This window comes from Lacerta agilis, chromosome 17, assembly GCF_009819535.1.
Source record: "Lacerta agilis isolate rLacAgi1 chromosome 17, rLacAgi1.pri, whole genome shotgun sequence".
NCBI classification, from domain to species: Eukaryota; Metazoa; Chordata; class Lepidosauria; order Squamata; family Lacertidae; genus Lacerta; species Lacerta agilis.
In genome coordinates this window covers 21,323,721-21,337,777 of record NC_046328.1, presented here as the reverse complement: position 1 = coordinate 21,337,777, position 14,057 = coordinate 21,323,721, and the positions used below count along the sequence as shown (strand labels likewise).

The following is a 14,057-nucleotide window of genomic DNA, read 5'->3' as shown; positions in this document are numbered from 1 at the left end:
GTGGACCAATGGTCTGACTCGGTACACGGCAATTCCAGTGTTCTTGTTTACACACGGTAGAACAACTTTTATTTTATTTTGCTTTCTTCCGTGCTTGGCAGCGTTAAGAATGTGGACGTGACCCTACCCTGTAAGCTGCATCCCATCGAATCAGGAATGCTTCAATTATGCAACCTCACCCTCCCTTTCTCGCCTTCTTCCTTAACTGGCATGCAAGGACTGCATCGTTGCTGCAGTCCCTTGCTCCTGCCACAGGCAAACCTGGCCTCTGTTCAAATAGCAGCACCGTTGGTTGATGGGCAGAGAGAGGGAAAAGTTGCTCAGCAGACCGAATGTGCACTAGAGGCTTCCTGGAAACCTTTGCTGGAACATCTGCAGCATGTGATTCAAACAGCACCAAATCCTTCGTATTCTTTCGGTGCGTGGTGGCCTTCCCCAATCCGGTGCCCTCCAGAGGCTTGGGACTACAACTCCCATCAGCCCCAGACATTTTGTAGGAGCAGCTCTCCCTCCCTTTTCTCTCGTCTCCTTATAGGAGACGTAGGAGCAGCTCTCCCTCCCTTTTCTCTCGTCTCCCATACAGGTACCCTATTTTTCCGTCTATAAGACGCCCCCATGTATAAGATGCCCCCTACTTTTGGGAACTCCAATTTTAGAAAATGTGGGGAGGATTGCCCCCATGTATAAGATCCCCCCCCTAATTTCTAACCTTATTTTATGGGGGGGGGACCTAGTCTTATACACGGAAAAGTACAGTATGTTATTTTTCTTGTGTTGAGTCAGGACCCCTTTCAGGGAAGCATATCGCTTTCACAAGCAAAGCTCTTCCTGTTTTCTTTTTTTATCACATTAGGAGGGTTCTAAGAGCTGGTGAGTAGAGATGGAAGGAGGAAACCAATCTGACCAAGGAAGAATGGCAAACCAAGTTGATGGACTATGCTGAAATGGCAACATTAACTGGGAAGCTCAGAAACCAAGAGGACAAGAACTTCAAAAAAGAATGGGAGAAAAAATTATAATGTATTTAAGAGACCATAGTAAGCAGATGAAAATATCAGCAGGGTTTTTGTTAGCAAACGTCCCGCTGGGGCAAGTTGTGAGACTGCCCCCCCCCCAGGTAGGGACGAAGCCTGGGTGCACTCCTGGCTACTCAAGTCCAGTGGCACATTGATATGCGATTGTTCCCCAGTGTGAAGAACAACACACACAAGCCATTAAGGCTAAACTATTTTATTGTAGATAAGATGCAGAGTGTGTCTCTGCTTGCCAGCTCAGTAAGTCAGAGCATAATGCATCTAGCATCTCTCTCAAGCCAGAACTGAAAGTGAAAGTAAAGATATCACATGGTTGAGAGAAAGACAAAACAACTGTCTTTCTCATGGGAAAAACACAAGTCATATCAGCCTCGCTGCTGCTGCTTTTGCAGCTCGGTCTGTACCAATATCCTAACAATTTTAACCGCACTTGTAAAGTAACCAAAAACATGGACAATTTAGATGGATAAAAAATTTGGGTAACGAACTGATATGCGGTTGTAAACATTGTCATTAGGACCCATGGAGGGGATGGGGTGGGATCCTGAGATTCAGAGTAATCTCTTTATATGGTTTTTTAATTGCTTTTGTTATATGTTTATGTCTTCTTAAAGTCAAATAAAAATTATTTACCAAAAGAAAAAAAGCTGGAGAGTAGGGCGACCTGCTTTGAGACACTCCATCATAACCTGAGCCTTTTCCTCAATGCTCACCCATCATGGATACCCAAGGACACTAGCCACCAAATATCTTGTGCCTAACATCTGCTAGGACCCCAGCATACAGTCACAACCTTGCACCTGCAGGTTCCTGTGGAACTCAGAGAGCCAACACTGCCTCACCTTTTCAGGACAGGTAAGTATTACTTGATCCCTACCTTTCCAATTTCCTAAATCTCTCTACCCTTACATTTTTCAAATCTCCATTGTTCGCATTCATGGGTTCCCCTGGGGCATCTGGGACTCCACCACAGCTCTGCCAGTTCCGGATAGCACCCTTCCCCGTTCCTTGTACAGCAACAGTTAGACAAGGGGTGGGAAACTGGTGATCCTCCAGATGTGCTTGGGCTCCAACTCCCATCAGCCCCAGCCAGCATAGCTCAAAGGCCAGGGATGATGGGAGTTGTAGTCCAGAAACATGCAGAAGTCCATAGGTTCCTCACCCCTGCCTTTTTGATGTCTACACTTGACCCAGTACCAGGTGCTGAATTCTCGAAGGATGAACCAGAATCCCCACAGGTTGGGGACCTTGTTGAGGATCTCCTTGAGGGTTCCTCTGGAGGGAGACCGGCTGAAGAAACCAGAGGAGAAGGTTGGGACACACAGTCCTCAACAGAGCTGACACCAAGAGATCTGGACCAAGGAGCAGTGACATAGCTTGTGTCTATGGACCTAGAGTCGTTGTACATCTTGTGGGCAAGGAGTCATCTCATGAGCTAGTAATCCCTGAAACATCACCACCAGGTGGGTTTAGGGCAGGGGTAGGCAACCTAAGGCCCGTGGGCCAGATGCAGCCCAAGCGCCTTCTCAATCCAGCCCGTGGACGGTCTGGGAATTAGCGTGTTTTTACATGAGTAGAATGTGTGCTTTTATTTAAAATGCATCTCTGAGTTATTTGTGGGGCATAGGAATTTGTTCATTATTTTTTTAAAAAATATAGTCCGGCCCACCACATGGTCTGAGTGATGGTGGACCAGCCTATGGCTGAAAAAGGTTGCTGAACCCTGGTTTAGGATGTGAGCTAGGAAGTCAAATGATTCCCCCCCCCCCCGAAGGTCTGTAGATATCAAAGCAATGAAGGGGGCTGTTTGTGAAGTTTCTTCTTCGAGAGCCAGTGTGGTGTAGTGGTTAAGAGCGGTAGACTCGTTATCTGGGGAACCGGGTTCTTGTCTCCGCTCCTCCACATGCAGCTGCTGGGTGACCTTGGGCTAGTCACACTTTTTTGAAGTCTCTCGGCCCCACTCACCTCAGGAAGGAAGGGAAAGGAGAATGGTAGCCGCTTTGAGACTCCTTCGGGTAGTGAAAAGCGGGATATCAAATCCAAACTTCTTCTTCTTCTGCTTCTTCTTCTTCTTCTTCTTCTTCTTCTTCTTCTTCTTCTTCTTCTTCTTCTTCTTCTCCTTCTCCTTCTCCTTCTCCTTCTCCTTCTCCTTCTTCTTCTTCTCTTTAACTCACCTGTGTGCAAATGTGTAAAAGGTAAAGGGACCCCTGACCATTAGGTCCAGTCACGGACGACTCTGGGGTTGCGGCGCTCATCTCGCTTTACTGGCTGAGGGAGCCAGCGTACAGCTTCCAGGTCATGTGGCCAGCATGACTAAGCCGCTTTCTGGCAAACCAGAGCAGTGCACAGAAACACTGTTTACCTTCCCACCAGAGCAGTACCTATTTATCTACTTGCACTTTGACATGCTTTCGAACTGCTAGGTTGGCAGGAGCTGGGACCAGGTAACGGGATCTCACCCCGCTGCAGGGATTCGAACTGCCAACCTTCTGATCGGCAAGCCCTAGGCACTGTAGTTTAACCCACAGCGCCACCCGCGTCCCATGTGTGCAAATGTGTACATGCAAGCAATAAAATGCCATTTATTTATTTGATTGCATTCAAATCCTACCTTTTTCCTCCAAGTTGCTCAAGGTGGTGGGCATGGCTCTCCCCCCCCTCGTTCAGTCCCCACAACTACCCTGCAAGGTAGGCTAGGCTGAGAGGCAGTGACTGGCCCAGAATAATCCAGTGGGCTTCGTGGTTGAGTGAGGATTAGAACCCTGGTCTCCCAGTCCAGTGCTCTAACCACTGAACCGCACAATCTCCACGCAGTGCCCAAACGGCACACCACTGAGAGTCATTTTTGAAACCTTTATTTGTATTTCTAGCATACTTTTGATAGGACTTGTGCTTTGTGTTGTTTCCATAAATAGCTCCTTCTTCTGCCATCTTTTTTCTTAAAAAAAAAAATATCAAAGGAATATTTTTGTAGTCTGTAAAGGCCAAACTCTTCTTATGCTAAATGCTGTTCGGTGTTACATCTTTTAAAATAGCCTGCAGGAAGGGGGAATGAACCCTTTCCTCCCACACCACAGGCCCTCTCAGCACTATGCATTTAAAGCAGTATCATAGCATTTTAAACAGCAACCAACTTCTGCAACCAACTCCCTCAGTGAACACGGGAGCAAGGCAACATGACCCAGGAGCGGTTTTCTCTGAGTGGCAGCGCACACTAAGAATCTGCAGCAAGGACTCGGAGTTCCTAAGGCAACTTATTCCCAGTTAAAGCTTAGCTGCATCAAAAATGCAAGTGTACTTTAATTAAAAAGCTTTCCGTGAGGGATAGCGCTGAACAGTGTCACTAGTAAAGGCACAATGGTTAGGGTCCGTCATAAAATGGTATTGCAGGCTTAAATGAGAACTTTGCTTTTCAGCCCCTTCAGCAAAACGATTTCTCAGAAATCTATTGCTCCCTAGAATGTGTTACCAGCTTTACTGTGCCTGTAAAACAGCTCTAGCCAACTTCTAGGACCTTCCCTCTACCTGAGGGATTTTGTCAGGCTTATCGTATTGGACAAACCCCTAAGCTCCCTAAACTGCTTTCCTAGCCAGGCCCTATCTGGCAGTTAATCTGTCAAAATGAGCCTTTTCCATCCTCTCTCCTGCCTGATGGGACGCTTCTCATCCCTGCTGTGGTTGGCTGAGAGTGTCCTGAAGGTTGACCCAGCGGTCTGCCCATCACAGCTTCCCCCAAAGAATCATGAAGAAGAAGAAGAAGAAGAAGAAGAAGAAGAAGAAGAGTTTGGATTTGATATCCCGCTTTTCACTACCCAAAGGAGTCTCAAAGCGGCTAACATTCTCCTTTCCCTCCCTCCCCCACAACAAACACTCTGTGAGGTGAGTGGGGCTGAGAGACTTCAGGGAAGTGTGACTAGCCCAAGGTCATCCGGCAGCTGCATGTGGAGGAGCGGAGACACGAACCCGGTTCCCCAGATAACGAGTCTACCGCTCTTAACCACTACACCACACTGGAAGGAGCGTCTCCACCCCCATCGTTCTGCCCGGACACAGAGGTCCAGCGCCGAGGGCCTTCTGGCAGTTCCCTCGCTATGAGAAGCCAAGTTACAGGGAACCAGGCGGAGGGCCATCTCAGTAGTGGCACCCGTCCTGTGGAACACCCTCCCACCAGATGTCAAAGAGAAAACCAACTACCAGACTTTTAGGAGACATCTGAAAGCAGCCCTGTTTAGGGAAGCTTTTAATGTTTAATAGATTATTGTATTTTAACATTCTGTTGGAAGCTGCCCAGAGTGGTTGGGGAGGCCCAGCCAGATGGGCGGCGTATAAATAAATAAATAAATATATTATTATTATTATTATTATTATTATTATTATTATTATTATTATTGGAATTGTAGTTTGATAAGGGTTCTGAGAGATGTTAGGAAAAACCCCTGTTTCCCCCTCACAATTCCCAGAATCCCCAGCTAAGAGGGACTAACTGTCAAACCACTCTGAGAAACGTCGCTCTGTCAGGTGAATAGCGGATCAGGCAGTTGGGAAACACCGCACAAGGGACTTTGGCAGGTGGGCGGAACAACCCAGCTGTCTATCATCATGCTGGGTAATTGACAGGTGGGTTGTCCCGCCCACCAATCCTACACGGGGCTGGGGACAGTCACCAACCTGGCACGCTGGGCCTAAAAGGTAGGCCACGCCCCTTCTCTTGAACATCACAAGCTTCATTTAGAACAAAAAAAGGCTGCAAAGTTTTGTTTTTCAGTCTCCTGCACCATTGAAACAGCGTGTTCCCTAATTCTCTCTAGACAAGCGGGCAAGAGGCCAAGAAACAAATTGCAGAGGAAGACTTATTGGCAGAGGCAGAGACTTGATCATCTGCTTCTTCCTTGAGCTTCTCCTAAAATGTTTTTGCACTTCCAAAAGCAGCAGCTGAAAGGAGGAGGAGAAGGGGAAGGGGAAGCTTTTAGAAGTCTACAGACAAGAGGAATGGTGGCATAATAGCCCAGGGTGGGTGGCATGGCTGGACCAGGGGCTAAAGGGAAGGAGAAATTAGATTCAGTTTGTGTTGAAAGGCCAAGCTACCTAGCCAGAGGCGCTGCGTTGGGCCAAAGGCTTGGGGGTAGCGTTGCGTCGCACATGTGGCATCACACACGTGATGCATGACACACACCTATGACATCATGCGTGCAACGTCAGGAGGAGGCCTTGCCCAGCACCATGCAGCTTCAATGGCTGCAGCCCCTTCTCTCAGAAGAAGAAGAAGAAGAAGAAGAAGAAGAAGAAGAAGAAGAAGAAGAAGAAGAAGAGTTTGGATTTGATATCCCGCTTTTCACTACCCGAAGGAGTCTCAAAGCGGCTAACATTCTCCTTTCCCTTCCTCCCCCACAACAAACACTCTGTGAGGTGAGTGGGGCTGAGAGAAGTGTGACTAGCCCAAGGTCACCCAGGAGCTGCATGTGGAGGAGTGGAGACGCGAACCCGGTTCCCCAGATTATGAGTATACCACTCTTAACCACTACACCACACTGGCTCTCAAGTTCATAAAGGGAGATAATGATCTTTCAGATAACATGGGTCCTGGCCATATATGAAATGAAAACAGCAGGCAAAATGCATAAGCTAGGGGAGATGGCTTTGCAAAAACATGTACATTAGGCAAAACTGCATGCAGAAATGTGTCTTTCGGAAGTAATTCACACTGAAATGCTGATGAGGCTTTAACTATAAACTGATATGGAGAACCGAGCTTAACAAATGAAAAGGAGAAACTGAAAGTGATTAAGAGTCCTCCAGCCCTAAGATACAAACAAACTACCGGTACACTCTGCCCCCCCCCCCATTCTCCTCCTTGAAACCCTTAGGATAGAGGCCGTCTCTTAACTGATCTCACCGGAGGCTGTTCATTAGGGCAGATGGGGGCACTGCCCCACCAATCTCAACATCCCCCCAGCCAGTCCCCACCAGCCTGCCTGCCTTCCTACAACCAATTGGCATGGCTCTGCCTGTTGTTGGCTCTGGAAGCCACAGGAGGGGAGAGTGCTCTCATGCTCAGATCCTGCTCGGAGGTTTCCCACGGGCACCTGGTTGGCCACTGCAGAAGTGGCTCCCGCAAAATGTCATGACAGCAGCCCCCAGCGGGGATGGTTTTAAAAGAGGGCTGGACCAATTCATGGAGGAGACGGCTGTCAATGGCTACAAAACACAATGGCTGGGATAGCTCAGTCGGTTAGAGCATGGTGCTGATAACTCCAAGGTTGCCGGTTCGATCCCCGTATGGGACAGCTGCATATTCCTGCATTGCAGGGGGTCGAGCTAGATGATCCTCGGGGGTCCCTTCCAACTCTATGGTTCTTTAGTGTGTCTCCACAGTCCGAGGCAGCAATGCTTCTGAATGCCAGTTGCTGGAAGCCATAGGAAGAGAGAGCGCTCTTGCGGTCGGATCCTGCTTGCAGGCACGATGTCTATGTTCTGCCCCCTTGTTGGAAGCAGAATGCCTCATGATTCCTAGCAAGTTGAGAGAGCGTTGTGGGGCTCGGATGCTGCTTTCAGGCGTGCCATCCCAGAGGCATCTGGCTGGCCAAGGTGACAACAAGATGGTGGATTGAGTAAGCCTCGGGCCTCATCCACCAGGACCCTTCTTGCGTCCTTGTTTTGAAATGTTTTAGGAAACATGTACAGCATAGAATCATAGAGTTGGAAGGGACCCTAAGGGTCATCTAGTCCAACACACACACACACACACACACACACACACACACACACACACCGCGGTAATGCAGGAATCTTTTGCCCAAAGTGGGGCTCGAACCCCTGACCCTGAGATCAAGAGTTTCACGCTCAACCAAGCGGGGATGCAGTAAATTGTAAGGGCTAGTGGCTAAAGCAGATAAATATCTGCCAGTTCCTCAAGTGCCGGATGCGGTGTGGCGCTTTCCTTGTTACCATGACTGCCTCCCCCAGGAGATTTTTGCGTGGAACAAACAGAAGACAGCGCGTTCCCAGTGGGGTTGGCTTTGGTGATGGCGAGAGAAATCAGCGCTGGGTTCCTCAGGTGTGCCTCGGAGCGTGGACGGCTCTTGGACCCTGAGGGAGCCTTCTCTCTCTCTCCCTCCTTCTCTATTAGTGGCTCCTGCTTCCTCGAGATTTAAAACTCGCCAGCCCCTGCAAGGAAGTCTTGGCTGATGTAGCTGAGGCTGCACCTGCAGTCAGTCCCTCTGCATTCTTGCGCCGGCGCTGCTGATTTGTGACTCGCCCGGGACTCTCCTGAACTTGCCTGCACTTCGGCTGTTCATCTCTCCCTCCACGTCCGGGGCCCTGGATTTTACCCAGAGCTGCGACCGCCTTTGCAGAGATGGGCTCTTCCCACTCGGTGCCGGACGAAATCCAGGAGCTTGCAGACAAGACGGGCTGTGAGTATACAGCTGCTAAACTTTCCTTTCGTCGCTCCCCAGTGACCTCCTTCCCCTGACGGACTTGGGAAGAGAGGGGTTTTGCGCTTTCTCCCTCTTTCCCTTCCCCCCCCCACTCCCTGCACATCCCAAGGGCAGCTGATCCTTGGCGCAAGAATGTGGCTTGACAGCTTGAGCAACTCCGGGCTTTTTCCTCTGTGGGTGAGAGGAGGAGGGCTTATCTTTCGGCAATGTGTGTGAAATCCTGGCGGTGTCCGTGCGTGCAAGTGATGGCATCTAGCAGAAGCCGCTCAGCTGGGGGGAAGAGGAAGTTTGCCAAAGGAGACCACCAGTTTCGCAAAGCGTTTTGTGTCTGCAGGCTGCGGTTCGGGCTTTCTGAGTGCTTGGTGGCATGTGCAACCTGCTTTTCTGTTCAGAGCCTGGAGTTATGCATTTGTATCTTACATACTTCTATATGAAGATATATAGACACACACACACACACACACACACACACACACACACAGAGGGCTGTTGCTGCCACACATGTCACTCGCCAACCCATTCACCCTGGACTACAAATCTTCCAATGGGGGCTGCGTGTTGAAAGGCTTGCATTTAAATGTATATAGGAGTATAAATGGGACATGGGTGGCGCTGTGGGCCAACCTAGGGCTTGCCGAGCAGAAGGTTAGTGGTTTGAATCCCTGCAACGGGGTGAGCTCCCGTTGCTCAGTCCCAGCTCCTGCCAACCTAGCAGTTCGAAAGCACGAAGTGCAAGTAGATAAATAGGTACCACTCTGGCGGGAAGGTAAACGGCGTTTCCGTGCGCTGCTCTGGTTTGCCAGAAGCAGCTTAGTCATGCTGGTTACATGACCCGGAAGCTGTACGCCGGCTCCCTCGGCCAATAAAGCGAGATGAGCGCCACAACCCCAGAGTCGTTCGCGACTGGACCTAGTGGTCAGGGGTCCTTTTACCTTTAGGAGTATAGATATGGTTTTTATCATAAAATGACATTCATCAGCTCCGACAAACCCTGTAGTGTTACATGCGTATCTCAGTCACATTAAGAAGGGAACATTGAGTGAGGACACTGTCAAATAACCAAATTGCCAAGGCTTCAACTGCCCATGACATAGCTTTTCCATAATTAACAGCGAGAAGCTGGTGTGACATCAACATTACTTTGGTTTGTATAGCTGATCTATGGGAGCCATGCTTTGTCAAAACGATCGTGTTCCGTTTGGCCCTTTTGTGTTGTGTTATATGCTTGGAAAGAGCCAGATCATGGGGAGGTGATTTCTAGATGGGTAGAGGTAAACGCAACCTGGCAGCTGGGTCTCCTGTATAAGGGAGGGCGGGTCTTGGTTGGTGTCTAGTGACAGGAGGGCCAGAACAGGGTTAGGGAGGGTTCAATGTCTGGCCCATAATACTTGAGACATCAAAAAGGCTTTGACAAAACCCAGTAAGCTTATCACACTTCCTGCCATCTTGCAAACTTAATAGCCAAGGCAGTCTCTCTCAGGTGTCTAATGCACAGTGGCGCTGTTGGTTCATTTGAGAACCGCAAAACGTAATCCGAAAAAAGAAAAGCCAAATTTCCAAGAAGGTAGTTGGGGGTAGAAGAAAAAACAGAATAAGGAAGTGGCCCTCAACAGTCGACGTAGATCAATATTGCCTACACTGACTGGCAGTTGCTGTCTTGGGTTTCAGGCAGGCTTTCTGTCTCCCAGGCCTGCCTTGAGTTGCTGGGCCTGGAACCCGGGGCCTCCTGCATACAAGGCACATGCTCTGCCACTGAGCTATGGTCAACTAGAACCCTGAATAGAATCCTCCCCAATGGCCACATTATGTTGCAGACAGAGGGGTAGCATGGGGGGGCAAGGAGTCATGGCCCTGGGTGCACATTTTTAAGAGGGTGCCCTCACAAAAGGCACAGAGCCCTGGCAGCTGAGGCACGGCGGCAGGCGGGTGGGTTTAGTGGGCAGGTGGATGGAGGCAGCGGACGAGGAGCCTGTTGGAGGTGGGCTCTGTTCACCCTGACAGCGTACCCCCCTGGTACACGGTCCCACCCCGGCTGCCCAGTCCACCAGGCATGCACAACACTTTCCTCACCCCGGGTGCCAGCAACCCACGCTATGCAACCAGCTGCAGATTCCATTTGTAGACATAGGAAAGCTGGTCGGAAACAGAATGGAACCTGTGGCCCTCTTAGGGTTGAGCTGCAGCTCCCATCATCCCTTGGCTATTATTGGCCATGCCAGCTGAGGTTGATGGAGTCCAAGCATGCCTAGAGGGCCAAAGGTTCCCTTTTAATAGTGGGAAGAACCTAAGAAGAGCCTGTTGGATCAGGCCAATGGCCCATAAAGTCCAGCATCCTGCTGTCACAGTGGCCAACCAGATGCCTGAATGGGAAACTTGCAAGCAGGACCTGAGTGCAAGAGCACTCTCCCCACCAGCAACTGGTATTCAGAAGCTGGTAGCCATCAATAGCCTGGTCCTCCATGAATTTTGTCCAATGCTCCTTTAAAGCCACCTAACCTGGTGGCCATCCCTGACTCCTGTGTGGGAACAAGTTTCATAGTTCAACTCGGTGCTGTTGGAAGATTTAGGGCAGAGGAAAGAAAGTCCACAGCCTACAGTGGAACTCTCTCCCCCAGGAGGCAGTGAAGGCCACCAACTTGGATGTATTTAGTTACAGGTAGGTAGCTGTGTTGGTCTGCCATAGTCAAAACAAAACAAACAAAAAATATATATTCCTTCCAGTAGCACCTTAGAGAGCAACTAAGTTTGTTCTTGGTATGAGCTTTCGTGTGCATACACACTTCTTAAGATACTGGAACTATGGAAGGCACCACATTGAGCTGCATTAAAAGGAAGTGTGTATGCACACGAAAGCTCATACTGAGAACAAACTTAGTTGGTCTCTAAGGTGCTACTGGAATGAATATTTTTTTGTTTGTTTTGGATGTATTTGAAAGTGAAATGGACAAATTCATGGGGGAGAGGGCTATCGACGGCTACTAGCCATGATGGTTATGCTCTATCTCCACATTTGGTGGCATCGGATGCCCACAAGTTCTGGTGTTATGAGTGAGAGAATCATAGAATCTTAGAGTGGGAAGGGACCCAAGAGTCATCTAGTCCAACCCCCTGCAACGCAGGAATCTCTGCTAAAGCATTCGTGACAGATGGCCATCCAACCCCTGCTTTAAAACCTCCAAGGAAGGAGAGCCCCCCACTTTCCGAGGGAGACGGTTCCACTGTCAAACAGCTCTTACTGCCAGAAATTTCTTCCTAGCATTTGGTTGGAATTTCCTTTCTTGTAACTTGAAGCCATTGGTTCAGGTCCTAGACTCCGAAGCAGCAGAAAACAAGCTTGTTCCCTCTTCCATGTGACGGCCCTTCGGCTATTTGAAGATGGTCATCATAGAAAGTGAACACCATAGTTGAACTATGTGCTGTGTGATAACGGAAGTAAGAGTTGTAGTAAGAGTCACAATGGCCATAATACAGTAATAGCTGTATTACTACTTTGACGATATAATACCAGCAAAATGTGACATTGGAAGAAAATGAGAAGCAGAATACGTTCCCAGTAATGAGACGAGTCAATCATCTCATACACACCTAGAAATGGGTTGTATATATTACTTCAGTGAACAGTTTCCATTTTTATGGATTAGGATTGTATATGGATATGCATTATCCTGCACTTTATTAGACAAGTACAGTACATTAGAAATAACTTTTTTTTTTCTACAAACCAGTTTGTAGAGCTGACCTCCCTCTTACTCTTAATTCATTAGTTCATTAGTTTTATCATGTCTGCTCTCCCTCAGACTTGAGTTAACCCGTCTTTTCCTGTCAGAGTTCTTATCTTTTTCCATTGGTATCAGAACACTACGTGGGCAGCTCTTAATACGCGAAAGACAATTTCCTTATCTGTTAAGGGCAGATGTCTAACATAGCCAATTAAAAATAGCCAGGAGGTCTGCTATGGTTATTTCAATTTCTGATTATTACATCGGCACAAAATTTGGACAAGCCCCCATCCCCAAATATGTGGTCTGTCCCGTTAGCAAAATCACTTAAATGACACAAACCCCGTCGAGAAGAGCCTTGATAACAGCTGACAGAGCAAACCAAACAAAAAAATGATTTGAGGAGAGAGGCGCAGAGAGGATCTGGCTTTCTTAGTTCAGGAACTAAGAAAACGCTGAACAAAAAACAAAACAAAACAAAACAAAAAACATACAGAGGAAACCCCCCTCAGCCAATCAGAGTGCCCGCTGCCCCAGCGGCGGTCCTGCCACTGTGCTAAACACCACCCACTGGCCCCCTCTTGGCTAATTGACTTTAAAACACTGGCAGAACGAATCCTTAAGTTACACCCAGGAAGATCTTTGCTGCTGCACTGCCAACAGTTCCTTTGAATGGCCCCAAATTCCCTCTCCTTGTACTGTGTGACACACTGTGCGCACACATGCATGTGCATTTGTTGTGCCTCTGTCCTCAACGGCTGGCACCCCAAGAGGGCAGGGAACAGGTTTAGGTGCCTAAGCATCGATGTGCTGCGTCCATTAAAAACTATATCCTGCCTTTCCTTGAAATTTAATATCCAAGCATGTCTCTGAATGCCAGTTGCTGGGAATCAAAAGTGGGGGAGAGTTTCTGCTGCGCTCGGGTCCTGCTTTTGGGCTTCTCATTTTTTGGGGGGGGGGGTGTCTGGTTGGCTATTGTGAGAACAGGATGCTGGACCAGATTGGCTTTTGGCTTGATCCAGCAGAAAGGCTCTTGTTTTAAGGACTACAGCAAATGAACAAACAAAGAATTACGGCACAAAGTGCATCTGATGAAGGGGATCCAAGCCCTCGCAGGCCCTTGGAAACAATCAATTTCTTAATCTTGAAGGCACTGCAGCAAGCACAATTCAAAAAAGTCCCCAGGTGACCCCATTTCTTTCCTTAGGGAATTAATTAGTAATTTTTGCTCTGCTCTGTTTTTTTCTTGGCATCCGTTGCCGATTTCTGTTGTTCCTGTTGTTGGGTGTGGGGTGTTGTTGTTGTTTAAATGGTAAATGTAGTGTTTCAATTTGTAAACCACTATGAAATGCAGCTCTTTTAACGGCATAGAGAAGTTTTTAATGTTTGGTGTTTTATTGTGTTTTTAATATACTCTTGGGAGCCACCCAGAGTGGCTGGGGCAAGCCAATCAGATGGGCGGCATATAAATATTATAATTAATTAATTAATTAATTAAGAACGGGGAGAGATTTGGTCTGGTTCGGATGTTGACACAAACCTCCCTAATATGCATATTCTGAAACAATATGTGAACTGAAACACACCTGTGCACTGAAATTTTCACTTCTCCCAATTTCAGGATGCAGTTCTCCCAAAGAATAATGTATGAAACAGGTGTGCCTGTGTGTGTTTGTGTCTGGGTTCTCCCCTCAGAGAACTCCAGTTCCCAGAAGAAAATTACTAGACTACTCTGGGAATTGTAGCTCTGTGAGGGGTCTCCTAACAACTCTCAGCACCCTTAACAAACTACAGTTCCCAGGATTCTGTGAGGGGAGCCACGTGTGTTTAAAGTGGCACGATGCTGCTTGAGATGTACAATGTAGATG

At 48.2% G+C, this 14,057-nt stretch overlaps 1 protein-coding gene across 1 annotated transcript in view; it reads left to right on the top strand.

The window, feature by feature from the left end:
- The first annotated feature begins 8,128 nt into the window (after positions 1-8,128).
- The window catches only part of TESC (tescalcin), a 28,967-nt gene continuing 23,038 nt past the window's right edge, over positions 8,129-14,057 (top strand). The window contains exon 1 of the mRNA XM_033174201.1: positions 8,129-8,446. Within this exon, the coding sequence (XP_033030092.1) occupies positions 8,389-8,446 (58 nt within the window). The 5' untranslated portion in view covers positions 8,129-8,388. The remainder of the gene's footprint in view (positions 8,447-14,057) is intronic.